The 17,640-nt window shown below is 54.2% G+C and overlaps 8 protein-coding genes across 8 annotated transcripts; 3 read left to right on the forward strand and 5 right to left on the reverse strand.

Annotated features, from left to right (window-relative positions):
- Positions 1–481: 481 nt before the first annotated feature.
- J4E93_000033 (uncharacterized protein) lies at positions 482–2,138 on the reverse strand (the record flags this gene model as incomplete). The annotated part of the gene is made up of 3 exons (XM_049337997.1): positions 482–591; positions 642–1,491; positions 1,584–2,138. The coding sequence occupies 3 exons, from the start codon at positions 2,136–2,138 to the stop codon at positions 482–484; spliced, it is 1,515 nt and encodes a 504-aa protein (XP_049203882.1).
- Positions 2,139–2,569: 431 nt separating this feature from the next.
- Positions 2,570–4,048, forward strand: J4E93_000034 (uncharacterized protein; the record flags this gene model as incomplete). The annotated part of the gene is made up of 3 exons (XM_049337998.1): positions 2,570–2,802; positions 2,852–3,246; positions 3,300–4,048. The coding sequence occupies 3 exons, from the start codon at positions 2,570–2,572 to the stop codon at positions 4,046–4,048; spliced, it is 1,377 nt and encodes a 458-aa protein (XP_049203883.1).
- An 860-nt stretch (positions 4,049–4,908) lies between these two features.
- On the forward strand, positions 4,909–7,383 carry J4E93_000035 (uncharacterized protein; the record flags this gene model as incomplete). Its single annotated transcript, XM_049337999.1, has 4 exons — positions 4,909–5,008; positions 5,057–5,088; positions 5,142–5,216; positions 5,263–7,383. 4 exons carry the CDS (start codon positions 4,909–4,911, stop codon positions 7,381–7,383), a joined length of 2,328 nt encoding a protein of 775 aa, XP_049203884.1.
- Positions 7,384–7,766: 383 nt separating this feature from the next.
- On the reverse strand, positions 7,767–9,105 carry J4E93_000036 (uncharacterized protein; the record flags this gene model as incomplete). The annotated part of the gene is made up of 2 exons (XM_049338000.1): positions 7,767–8,432; positions 8,488–9,105. The coding sequence occupies 2 exons, from the start codon at positions 9,103–9,105 to the stop codon at positions 7,767–7,769; spliced, it is 1,284 nt and encodes a 427-aa protein (XP_049203885.1).
- A 1,011-nt stretch (positions 9,106–10,116) lies between these two features.
- Positions 10,117–12,629, reverse strand: J4E93_000037 (uncharacterized protein; the record flags this gene model as incomplete). The annotated part of the gene is made up of 2 exons (XM_049338001.1): positions 10,117–12,401; positions 12,458–12,629. 2 exons carry the CDS (start codon positions 12,627–12,629, stop codon positions 10,117–10,119), a joined length of 2,457 nt encoding a protein of 818 aa, XP_049203886.1.
- Positions 12,630–14,903: 2,274 nt separating this feature from the next.
- On the forward strand, positions 14,904–15,845 carry J4E93_000038 (uncharacterized protein; the record flags this gene model as incomplete). Its single annotated transcript, XM_049338002.1, has 2 exons — positions 14,904–15,226; positions 15,275–15,845. The coding sequence occupies 2 exons, from the start codon at positions 14,904–14,906 to the stop codon at positions 15,843–15,845; spliced, it is 894 nt and encodes a 297-aa protein (XP_049203887.1).
- Positions 15,846–15,943: 98 nt separating this feature from the next.
- J4E93_000039 (uncharacterized protein) lies at positions 15,944–16,463 on the reverse strand (the record flags this gene model as incomplete). Its single annotated transcript, XM_049338003.1, has 3 exons — positions 15,944–16,228; positions 16,283–16,365; positions 16,424–16,463. The coding sequence occupies 3 exons, from the start codon at positions 16,461–16,463 to the stop codon at positions 15,944–15,946; spliced, it is 408 nt and encodes a 135-aa protein (XP_049203888.1).
- A 256-nt stretch (positions 16,464–16,719) lies between these two features.
- On the reverse strand, positions 16,720–17,589 carry J4E93_000040 (uncharacterized protein; the record flags this gene model as incomplete). The annotated part of the gene is made up of 4 exons (XM_049338004.1): positions 16,720–16,943; positions 17,013–17,187; positions 17,233–17,512; positions 17,558–17,589. The coding sequence occupies 4 exons, from the start codon at positions 17,587–17,589 to the stop codon at positions 16,720–16,722; spliced, it is 711 nt and encodes a 236-aa protein (XP_049203889.1).
- Between the last annotated feature and the right edge of the window lie 51 nt (positions 17,590–17,640).

A 17,640-nucleotide genomic window follows, 5' to 3' on the forward strand; every position in this document is an offset into this window, starting at 1 on the left:
CCCAGGCCGATGTAAGTAAAGACAGCAGCGGCGACTTAGACTGAGGCCGTCGTGAGTAAAGACAGCAGCTTCGACTGGTGCGGTACAGCATTGACAGTGGCGGATGTGGGTGCACGATATGTAAGCATTGCTGCTATTCTTGTTTTTATACCCAAGATTACTGAAATGAAAAGTCCCACCATGACATGGCTGATGATTCGGTGATGGATAGCCGTGGGTATCTAAACGTGAAATGACCTGGACGCAGCGTAATAGCCATGCGTCGTATGTCGTGTGGTGTTATCCTTATGCCTAAACGCCGAAAATTCCATATGCAAAATCTCCCTTCCTCATCCCATAATTGCTCCGTTATGCAATGCGTTTTGGCTTGCTAGCAGACCTTTGCAAATCCGCCTACCGCCAACGCCGTAGATGTCTCGTCCAGAAGACCAAGTCGAGCCCTAACATGTCGAATCTGACAATGCAAGAAACGTTTGACTCGCTAGTTATCTTGAGCGGTCTCAATCTGGGCATATTCCTGCCAGTGGCCATCAGCGGCCTTCTTCCAGGTACGAATGCTAGCGTCATCTCCAGTAGTGACGAGAAGATCACCTGTGATAGTTGTTAGTTGTGAATGTGCATGTTCTTCCGGTGTGACTTACCCATCTGCGAGAACGCGACACGCCAAACCGCTCCGTGATGATTGGTAAGTTCATCGGTCATCTCTACCTTCTGCTTGATACGACCAGGATACTGCTCGTTCTCAATGGAAGTGTCGGGGGCCTTGGAAGCTCCGGCCAGCCCAGCTCCGATACCAGATGGGGCGTTCTGTCGATGGCCTCGCGGAGAGACTGAAAGCGGAGCGGAAGACGATGCTTCTCCAGATGCAGCGTTCCTATTCTCGGTCTGCGTACGAAGCTCATAGATGCGAATAGCGCCGTCTTTGCTAGCTGTGGCCAAGATGTCATAGCCTCGCATAGAACCGTTCGCCCAAGCCAGGTCTCTAACAATCTGACGAGCACCCTCCAGCTTCGCAACTTGGAAGAAGCGCTTTGCCTTGTCGGTACGGAAGATGAGGACGTCTTTCATAGCAGCAACAGCGAGGGATAGCGACTTGCGGTCAAGGCCAGCGGTGATGGCGGTCCAACAGGGTAGCTTCTCTTTGTGAAAAACGACCTTGAAGCCTACCTCCTCTTGGCGCTCAGGAGGGTTGTTCTCGGAGACCCAGCGCTCAGCCAAGATAGTCCATTCATGGAGGTTGTTCTGATCCTGGGGCTCATACACAGTAAGATAGCCGTCGCGGGTGATGAGCGCGAGCCAGGTCTCCTGCATGATGTTCTTGAAGTCCAAAGACATGAACGGCGCGTTGGTCAACGAAGGGAGTACGTAGACCAGCTTGAAGCGGTTGCCAGACATGGCCACCTCGGTGACGTCCTCTTGCCAGATCTTGCAGCGACCATCTTCACCAATACTACCGACAACCTCGCCCATGAAGGGGCCGTTCCACTTGACCTGTACATGGAGTTAGCGACGGGTCACAAAGGTGGCAAAATGGCATGCAGGTGACCGAAAGAAGATTTGCGGCTGAAGATTAGATAACTTACATCGACAATCTCGGCATCGTGAGCTTTCCAGCTCTCGACCAGGGTCCACGAGTCGTCCTTCTTGTCCCAGACCTTGACGCGGTGATCTGAGCTTGCCGTGACCATGCGCGTGCCGAAGTAATTGAAGTCGACAGCAAGTACGAGGTCCTGGTGGCCATGCGAGAAGGTCTGGAAGCTTCGCTCTGCAGCCATCTCAGCGTAGGCGCGATGCGCGCACACAAAGGCCACCTCTAGTTGGTCGATGACGCGCTGCTCGACGCTGCCGGTGCTGCCGTCGGCGCAAGGCTCCTGAATCAGGGGAGCGATTAGATCCACGTGCTCGATCTCGTCTTCGAAAGCGGCGGCGATATTGAGATGCGGTCTCCGTGCAGGCGACCGTGCTTCCTCCTTGGTGGGGCCCAGCGAGGACGAATCGCTGACTGCAGCAGAGGGCAGACGCGACGCTGTCAAGTGCTGGAGGAAACTTCGCGACGCGAGGTGACTGCTCACCGCATTCAGACCGTCCAGGAGCTCATCAGCCTTGGCCGAGCGGCTGGCTTGGTTGTGGTCCGCCATGTTGATGCCAATGTTCGTGGGTCTATCGTTTCGGGTTAGCAGAGCAGGAAGAAGCCGAAACAACACCTTGCCAGAATCTCTACTCACCAAACACCGCAACCACGACCTCGTGCAGATTGTGCTGCTCTGTTCGTCTCTCGCTCACGCTGCGAGCTTGTTGGTTTCGTCGCTGGAGTCGTGGATCTGTTCACAATCTTTATCTGTCAGTCTCAAGTCCACTTCGAACGATACACGCAAAGTCAAGCTCCGGGTCCGGACAAAGAGGTGGCGATTCGGCAAAGCGGCAGGTCGTGACGGTGTTGCTGTGGGGAGGTTGCGCAACCGTTGTTGATATCGTCGCGACAGCAAACGGCCGGGCGGAGTCAACAGCTACAGGCGTCCACGTGCCAAGATCCGCCGTCACCTTGACATCAAACACTATCACTATCACCATGGCGAGCGCGCTGTCATCGACAGAATCACTTTCACTGGTCTCCTTGTCGCTCGCATGTGTCGGTGTGCTGGCCAACACGCTTCACGGTGATGGTGAGCCGCTTGTTGCGTCGATAGCGCTCAGTGGTCTGGCATTTGCATTCTGCTATGCTTTGATACGATGGCTTGGGGATGCCTTTGCGAAGCGTGGCTTCAAAGGAAAGGATCTCTGTAAGCTGAAGCAGATTGAAATGTAAGTGCCAAGTGTACTGCACATGATGATATTCGACTGACAGCGATAGCCCAGAGATGATGGGCGCGGTGTGTGCTATGGTGTACCTTTTCATCCTGATCTTCTTCATACCATGGCCATTTTACAAGGATATTGTAGTTGCGACATCAGGCGGCGGTAACCGGGACACCATCAAAGAATTGGAGCTGATCGAGACTGGGAGGCTACTACACAGGTTTCCTCACAACAAGCTTGCATCCTACCTGTCCGCTATACTCTCCCTCCAGTCGATTGTACTGCTCGGTATTGGGGACGACCTGTTCGACATAAGATGGCGACACAAGGTACTCATCCCAGCCTTTGCAGTAATTCCCATGCTCGTGGTTTACTTTGTCGACTTTGGTGTGACGCAGATGGTCGTCCCACTACCGCTTAGGCCTTATCTTGGCGAACTCTTTGATCTGGGTATGTACTCGCATCGATAGTTGCTTCTGAACTGACCATTAACGTGCGCCCAGGCTGGCTCTACTACGTCTACATGGCGCTGATGTCCATCTTCTCCTCGAATAGCATCAACATCTTGGCGGGCATCAACGGCATCGAGGTGGCCCAGTCTATAGTCATCGCAGTCCTAATTGTCGGCAATGACATGCTGTATCTCTCACCATTTACGACGTACCCACATCCAGCGACGGACTCGCACCTATTTTCGCTGTATCTGCTACTACCGTTTATCGGCGTCTCGATGGCCTTACTCATGCACAACTGGTATCCAGCAAAGGTGTTTGTTGGCGACACTTACTGCTATTTTGCGGGCATGGTATTCGCCGTAGTGGCCATCCTCGGCCATTTCAGCAAAACGCTCATGTTGCTACTGCTACCACAAGCGTTCAACTTTGTCTACTCGGCACCCCAGCTGTTCCACATTGTACCATGCCCCCGACATCGGCTTCCGCATTTCAACGCACGGACAGGTTTACTGGAGCCCTCGCGCGTCGAATTCACCAAACCACTACACCGACCGATAGCGGAGAGTCTCAAGGTGCTGCACCGGCTTCGGATGCTCGATGTTGAGACGGATGGGAAAGGGCAGGTGGTCTCGTCGAGCAACTTTACACTAATCAACTTGTGGTTAGTATGGTTCGGTCCCATGCGGGAGGACCGCCTAGCTATGGGTTTGCTCGCGTTCCAGTTCGCGATTGGACTTGTAGGACTATTCGTGCGGCATCGCATGGCATTGCTTATCTTTACAGCGGACAATTTGTAGATGTGTGGGTATGCATATAGACCGGTGGGTGTACTATAGTATCGCGGAACATGTAAATTACTGGGAGCATGGCTGGAGTGCATATGCTACAAGGGAGCTGCCGGGAGCTTCGGCGCATTGTATTCACCCCGCGTTGATAGAAGCGACACTGGGTGGGAATAGCGATGCCGTCGAAGGATCGCGGTCGGACGCTGTAGCTCGCTTGCTTATCAACGGCGATTGTTTTTCTTCTTCAAACGCAGCAAATTGCTTCTGCACCTGGGCTACTGTCATGTCCATTCCAGCCTCACGAAGCGTGGGTGAACATGTGGGCTGGCCAGGGCCTCGTCAGCTGTCGTCGCAACATGCTCGTCCAGTGTCAAATCGGAAGATTGGTAGACTTGCTGACGCTGCAGACGGCGCTCGGGAGGCGGTGCAGTGGGGCAGGCGCAGTGCGGGGCAGCAGCGACCTCTCGACACGTGAATGTCGTCATTGGTTGCGGAAACAGTACCTAGAGGAGCGCTCGCAGCGCCAGAGGGGATGCGCGACAAGGTTGCCTGCGTGTTATATCGCTCAAGAGCGCTATCACCGCCTGGCACCTACCAGATGTGAAGTATCGCAGCCCGACAGCGGTGGAGGCCGAGGCGGACCGTCATCATTCGCGGCGTGATTGGCGGCTGTGCCCCTCTTACCGTCGACTCCGAACATCGGCCGGCATCTTTTTGTCCCTCGTTCGCCTTCCATGGATTTGAGTTCCACACGCGCCTCATTTAAGCCGATATCTGCCCTGGCCGAGCACGTCTCACTCCCTTGATCTCCTACTCAATTTCCCTACACCTGTTTTGGGCTTGTTGTGCAACTTTTACCTTACATATTCAACATGCCGTCTGCTGTGAAACCGCCGCAGACCCTGTACGACAAGGTCTTCGAGGACCACATCGTCGAGGAGAAGGAAGATGGCACCATCCTGCTCTATATTGGTATGACATGCGCTGTGTAGCCACTGTTTCGTACTGACAGCTGCACAGACAGGCATCTTGTCCATGAAGTGACATCACCAGTAGGTACTCCTCCAACTCCGTCCTGCTTTTCCACAGACTCACACAACCACAGCAAGCTTTTGAAGGCCTCCGAAATGCCGGCCGCCGAGTGCGAAGACCGGACTGCACCCTCGCGACAGTCGACCACGTATGTGTTGCATCTTACAGAACCCGGCAGCAGCTAACCGCAGCAGAACATCCCCACCGCGTCGCGGAAAAACCTCACTACGACCGAGAAATTTATCGAAGAGACCGACTCGCGATTACAATGCATGACTCTCGAGGAGAACGTCAAGGCCTTCGATCTCACTTACTTCGGCCTCGATGACAAGAGGCAGGGTATTGTGCACATCATCGGACCCGAACAGGGCTTCACGCTCCCCGGTACCACCGTCGTATGCGGTGACAGCCACACATCCACACATGGCGCTTTCGGTGCCCTCGCCTTTGGTATCGGTACCAGCGAGGTCGAACACGTTCTGGCCACACAGACCATCATCACACAACGGAGCAAGAACATGAAAGTCCAGGTCGAGGGCGAGCTAGGGCCTGGCGTTGGCAGCAAGGACATCATCCTGCACGTCATCGGCAAGATTGGCACGGCCGGAGGAACAGGTGCCGTCATTGAATTCTGCGGCTCGGCTATCCGCGGCTTGAGCATGGAGGCGCGCATGTCGATATGCAACATGTCAATCGAGGGTGGCGCAAGAGCCGGTATGATCGCGCCAGATCAAATCACCATCGACTATCTCAAGGGAAAGCCTCTCGCACCCAAGGTTGACAGCCCAGAGTGGAAAAAGGCATGCAGTTACTGGCTGGGTCTCAAGTCGGATGAAGGCGCCAAATACGACATTGAGGTTCTGATCGACGCAAAGGACATTGCCCCGACTGTCTCCTGGGGTACTTCACCTCAGGATGTCATCCCGATTACTGGTGTAGTACCCGGACCTGACGACTTCCAAGACGAGGTCAAGAAGCTGGCATGCGAACGCGCTCTGAAGTACATGGGTCTGACTGCCGGCACCCCGATGCAGGAGATCCCACTTGACAAGATTTTCATCGGATCTTGCACAAACGCTCGCATTGAGGACTTGCGTTCAGCTGCTCAAATCGTTGAGGGCAAGAAGGTGGCTTCCAACATCAAAAGGGCTATGATTGTACCCGGTTCTGGACTGGTCAAGAAGCAGGCTGAGGCAGAAGGTCTTGACAAGATCTTCAGCGATGCTGGATTCGAGTGGAGAGAAGCTGGATGCTCAATGTGCTTGGGCATGAACCCCGACATTCTTTCTCCCGGTGAGCGATGTGCTTCAACCTCGAACAGAAACTTCGAGGGCCGACAGGGTGCTGGTGGCCGAACTCATCTCATGTCACCCGCGATGGCTGCTGCCGCTGCCATTGTAGGGAATCTGGCCGACGTACGGAAACTTGCGCCACAAACTTCTGGACAAGCCAAGGGCTCACCGAAGATTGAGTTGGACGCGCAAGTCGAGCCTCCTAGCAGCGACGAAGAGCTTGAAAAGATCATGGACCTTCCTAGCTCCGGACCTCAGCACACTAGCTCAAATACTGGTAGCACAGGTGGCGCCTCAGCCGGCATGCCTAAGTTCGAAACCCTTCGCGGATACGCAGCACCTATGGACGTAGCGAACATTGACACTGATGCTATCATCCCCAAGCAGTTCCTCAAGACCATCAAGCGCTCTGGTCTTGGTAGTGCTCTCTTCCACGCCTGGCGCTACGAGGCCGGTAGTAACAAGGAGGACCCATCTTTCGTACTGAACAAGGAACCTTATCGCAACTCAAAGATCCTAGTCTGCACAGGTCCCAACTTTGGCTGCGGCTCAAGTCGTGAACACGCACCCTGGGCGCTCCTCGACTTCGGCATCAAGTGCATCATCGCCCCCTCCTTTGGCGATATCTTCTTCAACAATACGTTCAAGAACGGTATGCTTCCCATCCGAATTACCGACACCGCTGTCCTACAACGCGTCGCCGACGAGGCAAACGCTGGGAAGGAGATTGAGGTGGATCTCCCTAACCAAGTCATGCGCTCTGCCGACGGAACCGAACTTGCCAAGTTTGATGTCGAGGAGTTCAGGAAACACTGCCTTGTCAACGGACTGGATGACATCGGCCTAACCATGGCCAACGTTGACAAGATTGAGAAGCATGAGCAGAAACGTACAGCTGTCTGGCCTTGGCTGGATGGAAGTGGCTTCCTGAAGAGACATGGACGCGGACCAGTCAAGGTGCAGGCGCAACCTGTGCCAAAGACTAACCGGGGAGAGGAGATTACCGAACCACTGGAGTGGTAGAAGGTAGATTACGAGGGTAAAAGTCGAACTTTAGTCAATCTCTTTGGAGTTTTGTATAATCTGGCGAGCGGCTGCTCTGCGGACTTTGGATTAGGGTGTTTATGTTGGGACCGAGATATCATGAGAAATGAATGACATATATGAATGATTTAGTCTTCGCACCTGATTGCACTGCGCCTGAGCAATGCTTTGGTTTCGGTAGTATGCTTTGATATGTTCTTTTGCCCAAGTATTGCGCGAAACCAGCTTTTGAGGTATATCGCACTTCGCAGACAATGCACAATGCACAACGCATCAACGCCAGAACACCCAAGACCCCAAGATAGAGTTCCAACATATCGATACAAATCCCCCCTTGAACAAGACGCACGAGACATTGTGTCCTACCGCCCCTGCTGCCCAGCCAGTCCCGGTCCGTCTCTGGTCCAGCCGCTCTTTCGCATGCCCTCTTCAATCCTGCCCCAGATCCTCTCCACAACCTCTCTGTCCCTCCATCTGCCCTTTTCACTGCCTGTCCATTTGTCCACACCCACGGGTAGCACACCCCTACCCAGTTGCTTCACCGTCTCTGGCGGCTCTTCCGAACTCCAGCCGACGAATATACCCGGGTAGTTTGCAAACAACTCTGCGGGCTGTGTGTATTTGTAGCTCTTGAACTGCCAGAGCTGGCCAGTAGTAAAGATGGCAACCACACGGCCCCAGTATGTGGGCTTGAAACTGGCGGTGGAATCGACGCAGATGAAAGTCAGGGGTTGTGAGGAGATGGATGGGAGGAGACGCTGAATTTGAATCATGTTCGCAGAGGCGGAAGTGCTGGACGAGTCTGTGGTGTTTGGTGGGACGAAGACGCCGTCGCTGAGGAATGTCTTTGCGTTCGAGGTACGCAGGAGGGAGGAGGCGGATGGGGAGAGGAGGATGATGGGTTGTAGACGGCGTTGAGGTCGTTTCTGGAGATTGGCAACAAGGGCGGGCTGGGGAGCGGGCAGCTTGTTGGCATCGGGGCGTGAGCGGAGGAATGTGCTGGCGATCTTGCGGTAGGGGGAGAAGTCCTGCAAAGTGTCAGTCTGTTGTAGCATTGAGATCAGGGAGCTGGTGGACACATACGACGTTCTTGGATCCCCTCAAGACGCTGTTGTGGTCTCCCATCTTCCTCTCTCCATCGTAGATTTGCAGTAACCGCGCATCCACCATTTTGCCTGCTGATCCTACTTTGGCACCCCTTCCTCCATCGACGGGGACGCCCTTGCCGCCTGCAATAGCGGCCGCATCACCGGCGGCAGCACTGAGCGCGCCCCCATCTATAGCAGCGATGCTATCACTGCTCTCCGTCTCTCCACTCAACCAAGCAATGAGCTCGATCTTCTGCGCAAAGGTGAGGTTCTGTACGCTGCCTCCCGCGCCGCTCGGCAGCTCCTCGTTGAGCGTCTGGACGGCGGCGAAGTAGTCGGTAACGGAGGCGTCCTTGTTCAGCCACGCGAAGTAGCAGCTGCGCAAGTCAACCGCCTTGCCATCTGGCGCAAACCGCGTCGGCGTGCTGAGCGCAAACACTCGGTGGTCGCCCGAATCGGTATTGAAGGAGACATGCGTTGCGACGGCGAGATCTGAGACAGTATCGGCGGGCGTGGGTTCGGCGCTTGTCGTCAGGATGGGTGTTGCGCTGGCCTTGATGCTCAGGCGGAGGTTGTAGAGCGCGTCCGCGACTTCAGCTTCTGCTGCGGCCATGCTGGGGCGATTGGCGCGTCGTGCGCGTGTGGGAGGGGTTGAGGACGGGGGTTGCGGTTTATTGGCGTCGAAGGTGAAGCTTGATGCAGGTCGCGACTATGCGATTGTACTTTTGGGGAAGGATGCCGGGGTTTCTCCGATTGGAACGTGCCTCAGGCTTCCACCGCCTCCTTCACCCTCGCCTGCAATACTGCTCACACTCTGGCCACATCATCGCATCGTTGCCCTCTAATACTACTGCATGTATTTGAAGGGGAGTTAATATCGAAACTCATCAAAACGAAGCCTTTGCTTAGCCGTGGGTTGGAGCAGACGCGTGCGCTTGAAAATCTGCGCGCAAAAGTAAAGCCCACTCTACAGACTACGTTGGTGTTGACGTAGAATCTCTGCAAGCAAGAAGGTTTGCTTTTACCTCCAGGGTAACTTGTCTTCCGCGCTGCAATCAATAAGAACTGAACGTCTCCGTTACGCAACCTTGGAAGCATGCTTGAGAAGCAACACTGTATTAGGAAGGAAAAAATGAAAGCAATCTGTTCTCATCATTGCAGGATATCTATTTGTATGCAATGAAACACATCATCGCCGTCATCTATCACCCACCGCTCAGAAGTTCACCACCTCTCAAACTCCTTCACCGAAGTGACATTGACACCGACTTATGATCGGGCAACCTTTCGTTAATGCACAAGGCAGCGCGAGCCATCTCGGAACCCGAAGTCGCTGGAGTGACATCGTACCGACACATGATCGGGTGACCTTCTATCAAGGCATAAGGCCATGCTGCTCGGGTCCGAAGCGCCGTTGGTCTGCATTTGGATGTGTCGTGAAAGATTGAAGCCCATGTCTCCGTCAGACTGCAGCACACCAATTGATCGACAAGTCGCTCTACGTTATTTTCAGGAATCCAGGTCAAACGAGATCAGATCAATGTCAGAGGTGAAAGTTATACATTATCATAACTATATCATTAAACTGAAAGTAGATGCTAAGCTCTTCTTTGGGAGTGCCTATCTACTGTCCAACAACAGTGAAGCTGTCCTGGACCTTCAGGTCTCGGCTGCTCAGTCCGACCCAGATGGTGAACTCGCCCTCGGGAATGACCCACTGCTGGCTGACAATGTCCCAGTAGCTCAGATCCCTGCGCTGGAGCTCAAAGCTGACAGTCTCCTTCTCGCCCTTCTCAAGGTATACCTTCTCGAAGCCGCGGAGCTGGCGGATAGGTGTACCAGCTGGGGCGGAAGAGGGAAGGCCAACGTAGAGCTGGGGAACAGTGGCACCGGCACAGTCACCGGTGTTGGCAACGGAGACAGTGACGTTGTAAAGAGACTCCCAGAGGGCGGGGTTGCCACCGGGCTGGATGGGCAGCTGCTCGGGCATGGATGTGATGTTGTGCTCCAGGGGGGAAGACTCAATGTCGGAGATCTCAAATGTGGTGTATGAGAGACCGAAACCGAACTCGTAACGGACAGACATGTTCTGGAGGTCGAAGTGGCGGTAGTCGATCTCGAGCTTCTCGTCAAACCAGCTCTGCCAGTCGGCAAATCCGGTGGTGTTGATGGCGGTGGTGGGAGGCGCATTCCAGTCATCACCGTTCTCGGCAATGGTGTAAGGAAGGTGACCAGAGGGGTTTACGTGTCCGTACAGGATGTCAACGAGCGAGTTTCCGGACTCTTGGCCGGGGAAATGGGCTGCCAGGATAGCGGTAACGTTGGGGTGGTCAGCCCATGGCAAAGTGTTGACACCGGCAGAGTGGGTAACAACGACAGTGTTGTTGCAGTAAGACGCGACGGACTCGACAACATCATCACCCTCCCAGTCAGATCCCAGGTGGGCACGGTCATCGCCTTCCTCAGCCCAAGTCTTGAGCATAACAATGCAGACGTCGGGGACAGCGCGGGGAATGACAAGGGTGCTGACATTGTTGGCGATGATGTGAGTGTTGTTGAGGAAGAACTGAGTGATACCGCCATCCGCGGCGACACGGTTCTGGATGGCACGGAGAGGGGTGACCATGTAGGTGAACTGGCCGGTACCTGAGCCACCGCCAGCGAGAATGCTACCGTATTCGTAGTTCTGCTGGTTGATAACAGAGCTGCGTGCTGGGTCGCCTGCGTCGTTACCGAAGATAGCGACGTTCTGTGGAGCCTTGAGAGGCAGAGTGCGGTCGACGTTCTTGAGGAGGACGCTTCCAGCGGCACCATGGCGGCGGATAAGCTCGCCGTGGTTACCACGGACATCACGGCTGACTTCGCCGGTGAGGTTGTACTCGCGGGTCCATGTGCTACGGGGCGAGAAGGTGTTCAGATCAGCGCCTGAGGGGTCAGCCGAGGGGAAGTCTTGGTCTTGGCCGAGTTGGAAGTAAGGGGTCATGATACGCATGACCATGTCGTCGATGCGGGAAACATCAACGGTGCCGTTGTTGACAGCAGCAGTAACGTTGCCGCCAAAGTAGGAAGGGAGGCCAAAGTTCAGACCGTAGGCACCAAGTCCACCGGGCATGTTCATGTCCAGACCGGCCTCGATGGAGGCAACACCAGAGTGAGTGGCACCCCAGTCAGACATGATGTAGCCCTGGAAGCCAAGCTCAGTCTTGAGCAGACCGTTCTGCGAGGCGGAGTTCTGGCATCCGTAAGAGCCGTTGATGCGCTGGTAAGAGCACATGAAGCTGGCAGCGCGGGCCTTGGCAGCATTGGCAAAGGGCCACATGTAAAGCTCGTGCATGGTGCGGTCGTCAATGTTGGAAGAGAGAGCCGCAGTCGTCTGCTCGGTGTTGTCGTTCTCGTCTTCGTAAAGCGGGTTTCGCATGATCTCTTGCTCGTTGCCAATCCAGTGCTTTGCGCAGGCTTGCACACCGGCATCCTGGATACCGTTGATGGTCTTCTCCATTGCCACACCACTGAGGTAAGGGTCAGAGGAGAATCCCTCCCAGTTGCGGCCTGCATAGGCGGAACGTCCGAGAGGACCAGCGACGGGACCCAAGAAGACCTGGGAGCCCTTGGCCTTGAATTCTGCACCCATGGCATGACCACGCTCGTACATGATGTCCTTGTCCCATGTGGCTCCGGCAGAGACACCAGCGGAGAAGACGCTGGCGTAGTCTGCAACACGAATCCCAAGAGGACCATCCTGAAGACACAGACCAGGGAAGCCAAGACGAGGGATAGCAACAATGTTGCCAACGCAGGGTCCGGCTTGACCAGTGACCATATCAGCCTTCTCCTCGAGCGTGAGCTGGGCTACGAAAGCTTTCGCCTTCTCAAGACCCATCTCCCAGCCACCAGCGCCGGTGATGTTTGCTGTAGAGCATTAGGTTGGTTACGAGCGAGCTTGGTTGGTGATTAGGATAACTTACGCGACGGGTAGACAGCTGGTGAGGAGCCATACTCGGTCAAGATGGTGGTGTTGAGTGGCTGTACGTACTCAAACGCATCTTCATCACGACCACCGCCTTCGAAGTTCTGAGCATTGACTGCTGCCAGGAGGACAGAGCCCGAAAGTACGGCCGAGACAAGGGAAGGTGCCATGATTCTGGATTGTCGAGGGTGAATCGAGTGCCTGGATGACCATCATTGTTGTGCACAGCAGCACTTATATACTGCTCTTCTCTCGGCGCATGCTCGTCCGCCCGGTGGCAGTCCTCGTCCCGATCAAAAGGCTAGAAGCCGATGAGGCAGCCACCACCATGTCCCGAAGTTTGCCCGTGCGGGTTGCGGAGTCTCCACACCTCCGTACCATACCAGTGTTGTCCTGCTATTAAGGCGCACGACGTCATCTCAAGGCTGCGTAGCGGTTGCCAAGGGGGCGGTCGGACATGTGCATGCGCGTCGGCAGATGGTTGTGGAGTAGAAAACGAAGAGGTCGGAGCCGGGAATATTGACTCGCGATAATTTGCGGGGATCGTGAGGTTGGCTCATGACTCGCGATTGAGAGTCGCCTTGCATTGCTGCTGCAGTCGAACTGGCAGGGTTAGCTTCCTGGGGATGAATCCTGGATGATGCTGCTACTACGTACATCCACGTGCCGTGAACCACAGTTCTGGTACTGGCAGTTTGATCGAAGAACGTTCCACGAAACAATCTCCGCACAACACCGGTACACCTTCCATCACGACTCGCGCGTATGGGGAAGTGCGCGAAATACGACAACACACGACTACCTAGGTAAGCTCCACGCCTCCAAGCTTGTCTGTTCACCCTAAAGCGGGGCGAGATCTTGGATTTTGTGTGTTGCCGACGAAAAGTCCCGAGAGACATCGGTAGGCATCGTCACGAGGCTCATGGGTAAGAGAAATTTTCGGTGCATGGAGCAAGCGTCGGACCCAGTGGAGGTATTCGGTAGGCGCTAAGCCAGCAGAAGGAATGCACCCTTGGGAACCCCAGCATCGTGACATGGCGATCGCTCCGGAGCTCCACAAGTCACTTCCCCGCAAACGTCCTGGGCCGAAGTTGAGCCTCAAGTCGGGCTTAGATCGTCAGGTTGAGTTGTTGACAGGATAGAAAATCTCGCACCGCGGTTGCCGAAAGCCGTTCATAGGTGCGGATGCTGCATTACAATTGCCCAGGTCTACGGGTGTGTCCATGTAGGGTGCACTACATACGTAACGGTGCAGGAATTGATGGCCCAGCGGGAGGCTCTGGGCCTGGAATACGGACTGGTTGAATGTGTATGAAGCTGGGCTCCTGCTACCAAGATGAGAACGTGACTTCGATTCGTAAGTATGGGCAGGTGGATAACCGGGCATCCATACAAGGAATGTCCTTCCAGTGCAACACGAAATGGTCAGGGCTTGCACTCATGACTTCTCGGTGATTTACGAGATTTGGCCTTCGATAGCTTTGTACGTGACGGTTGCCGGTACCCAGGTTTTGTTCTCAAGCTATGCTGAGTCAAGGAGTGTCTCTACTTGGCAGAAAGTACCAAAGGCTATCCTTGTACAAGGCGTAGTGTAATTACGATAGAACGATAGAACGACAAGGGATCTCTAGCTTCCAAGGGTGTTTGATCGACTTCGCCTTGCATTTGCATGTCGTTCGTCCCTGATGGCATACTTCCCTTCCAAAGTCTACATCGGCCAATGATTCTCCAGATACCTGGGTGCAAGGTAGACTTTGGATTGTCATATGGATTGATCAAGTACAGCAACCGGAATAAAACCTTCTCAATGTGTTTGGATCAAAAACTGCTACATGGATAAGTGAGGCAAATAACGAAAAAAAGCTGTCTTATCCTCAGTTCGTTACGCGAAAGTCGCTGCTCTCATTGTCGGAAATTGTGATGAGTGATAGACGAGACGACCGCCTAGGTTATTTGGAAGCTAAGGTGAGGCCAATATTGCTCTTGATGATTTTTGGTTTGCTCATGAGGATTCAAAGGCTTACTGTCGGTTTGCGGATAGTATATGAGCACGTCGACTGCTGTCTTCGGACTGAAAGCTTGAACATGTGCACCTGAACATGGCCAGGAACAAAACCAAATACCTAGGTATCAAGCACCGTCGGAGATGTGCCGCAACACTTGCAAACAAAATCATTGTGTAATTCCTGAGAGGCGTCAAGGCTTGGTCGTGCCGGCAAACCCGTGTTCTCTGGTTGAGAGATTGGTTTCGCGCAGGAACGATGATTGAATCGATCAAGAGCTGTGCCGTCGCGGTGCCTCGGCTAACTGCGGTCTATCAGCGATGAGGTCGCCAAACACGCCGCGCACAACGTCGACGCTCCAGCTCCAGACTTGAATATCTCTGGGCGGGAAGACTACGGAACCATCGCAGTCGCACAAACAACACTCTCTACACGATCGAAATGCCCCTCCTCCGCCTCCACACCCGTGTCCTACACCGCGCCGTTGGAATTCGCGGCTATGCAACCGCCCAAGCCCCGGCTATAAACGTCACAAACGTCCCAGCACCACACTGCGGAAGCATACGAATACTCTCGCTCAACCGACCCGCGGCACGCAATGCGATATCACGGCAATTGCTCACAGAGCTGACGCAACAAGTGAACAGCCTGCACAATGAGGGGGACACGGGATCAACGCGGGCGTTGATATTGGCGAGCGACATAGAGACAAGTTTCTGCGCGGGTGCGGACCTCAAGGAGAGGGCTACGTTTACCCAGGAAGAGTATGTCTAGTCTCTTCAATGGTACAAGCGGCAGCTAACACATGGCAGCACATCCAACTTTCTCACAACGCTACGAGGAACATTCGCGTCGATATCGCAACTACCCATCCCCACAATCTCTGCTTTGGCAGCACCGGCTTTCGGCGGCGGCCTCGAGCTAGCCCTCACCACACACATGCGCGTCTTCGCCTCTACTACGACCGTCGCCCTCCCCGAGACGCGTCTTGCCATCCTTCCTGGCGCGGGAGGAACATATCGTCTGCCCGCTTTGATCGGCCTCTCGCGCGCACGAGACATGATCTTGACAGGCCGCCGTGTTGCCGCGCCAGAAGCCTACTTCCTGGGGCTGTGCGACCGGTTAGTAGAGATCACGGCAGAGGATGTGCAACAAGAAGGGGCTGCGCGGAAGAAGGTCCTACATGAAGCGATTAGACTAGCAAGGGAGATATGTGAAGGTGGACCGATAGCGATCAAGGCCGCGCTTCAAGCGGTCGAGGGATGCGCGTTGGGCGAGAAGGCTGAGAATGCTGCATACGAGCTTGTGGTCAGGACAAAGGATAGGGATGAGGCGCTTGCCGCGTTCAAGGAGAAGAGAAAACCCGTGTTCAAGGGAGAATAATCGAATGTTAGTAGCGCTGGTCAAGTGCTGAGATATGCGCCTCTGACCTGAGTCAACATGCTTTATTGATGCCATGTACAAGGGCGATACACGCTGCTTCACATCTTGCTCTTGATCTCCTCCAGCAGCTTGCTCAATTCGCTCTTGTCCGCTTCCTTAGTTGGCCACTCAATCCCGAGACCCTCCTGTTGGTTCGGCTTTGGGATCAGGTGGAAGTGTACGTGATCCACGACCTGATGGGCAATCCTTCCATTGTTCTGTAGGATGTTGTAGTCTTGGATGTTCTGCGCGATAGCAATTCGCTTCGTGACGGAGAGGACTTCGGCGAGCTGGTCGTCGGGAATGTCGTGGAGCTTTGCGCCGTGGTGTTTGGGGATGATCAGCTGGGCGGCACATTAGTCTTGGCTGGTTGATACTGGAGGGACTAGAAAGCATACAGAATGGCCTTTGCTCAAAGGACCGATGTCAAGGAAAGCAAGTGTCTTCTCGCTCTCGAAGATCTTCATCGAAGGGATCTCGCCTGGTCCTGCTGTTAGCCATTGTCGATTGCGAGAACGGCCAAGCTAAGAGGTTGTTACCCTTGATGATCTTGCAGAAGATGCATGCAGCGGAGGACATTGTGGTACTCGTGGAATGGGTAGTTGGTTGGTTGGTACAGGTCTGGTTGGTGAATGAAGATGACGCAGCGAGCTTATGCTTTGAGAGCGAAGTGGGGTTGACCGAGGGACATGTGGGGTAGCTGTTTGGCGGGACGGTTCCGCCTTGCTTCACATGTATATTACAATCACGATCATCTGCTCTTAAACACTACTGCATAGGTAGTAGAAGTATCCATCCTCTCAAGTATAGTATAGCTACCCCATGTTCTCACGGGTCATGACTTTGCCCACTTCCACGATGGGCACTCAAAGTTCGCGTAGCATCTGAACTCGTTGCTCAGTCCTTTGGCGTGCTTGATCTCGTAATCAGTCGTCTTGGTTCCTACTTTCCCGTATAGTTTGTCTGTAACCAGACTTTCCATACGCTCGCCAGTGCAGACAATGAGACGCAGAGAATCTTGCGTCCATGACTTGGCTAACCATCGTACAGTCAAAGCAGCTATGTCGTGTTAGCGACATCGAACCCACGGTTGTTGGAGACATATCATGGAAGTACCTTTAGTTTGACAATCATGACTTAGAAATGGCGGGTCGCAAATGATGACATCGAATGAGGCCTTCATCTCAGCTGGTAGCTGGATCGCCTTCTCGAAGTCGTAGCGCACGAACTCCTTGAAGACGGCAAAGCGTTCGTCAAACTCCAGCAATTTGATCTGCGGCCGGCACTTGACTTCACCCGAATTCTAACAAGGTCAGCTTTTCTCGTCTTGCGCTTCCAGAGTACTCACCAGTAGATTTTTCAGCTGGATGAAAGCACTCGGAGCAGACACGACTGCTATCCTTGTCTCATCGGTCGCACCATCCAGAAGCTGTCGCGCAAGCACCATAGCGGTCTCGTCGCTATACCAAAATTGACTTGCATTCCAGTCTTCGGTGAAGGCGTCCATGGACAACTTCCCCTCAAAGTCATCTTCGGCTTGGCCTTTTAGTTCCTCAAACTGCTTTTGTCGTGCATCCCGCTCGCCATAAAATTCTTTCAGCGCGGCAAGAGCATCGCCGGAAAGCTGTCTTCATTTGTTAGCATTTGGGCTGCGATCAGCTAGTAAGACCTACGGTATCTCATCGTCGTCTTCGATTGGCGACATGTTGACTTTGGGCCAAGGCAAGCTGCCGCACAGTGTACCTGGAAAGTGATG

Source organism: Alternaria ventricosa (assembly GCF_023758065.1).
Source record: "Alternaria ventricosa strain BMP 2768 chromosome Unknown scaffold_1, whole genome shotgun sequence".
Classification (NCBI taxonomy): Eukaryota; Fungi; Ascomycota; class Dothideomycetes; order Pleosporales; family Pleosporaceae; genus Alternaria; species Alternaria ventricosa.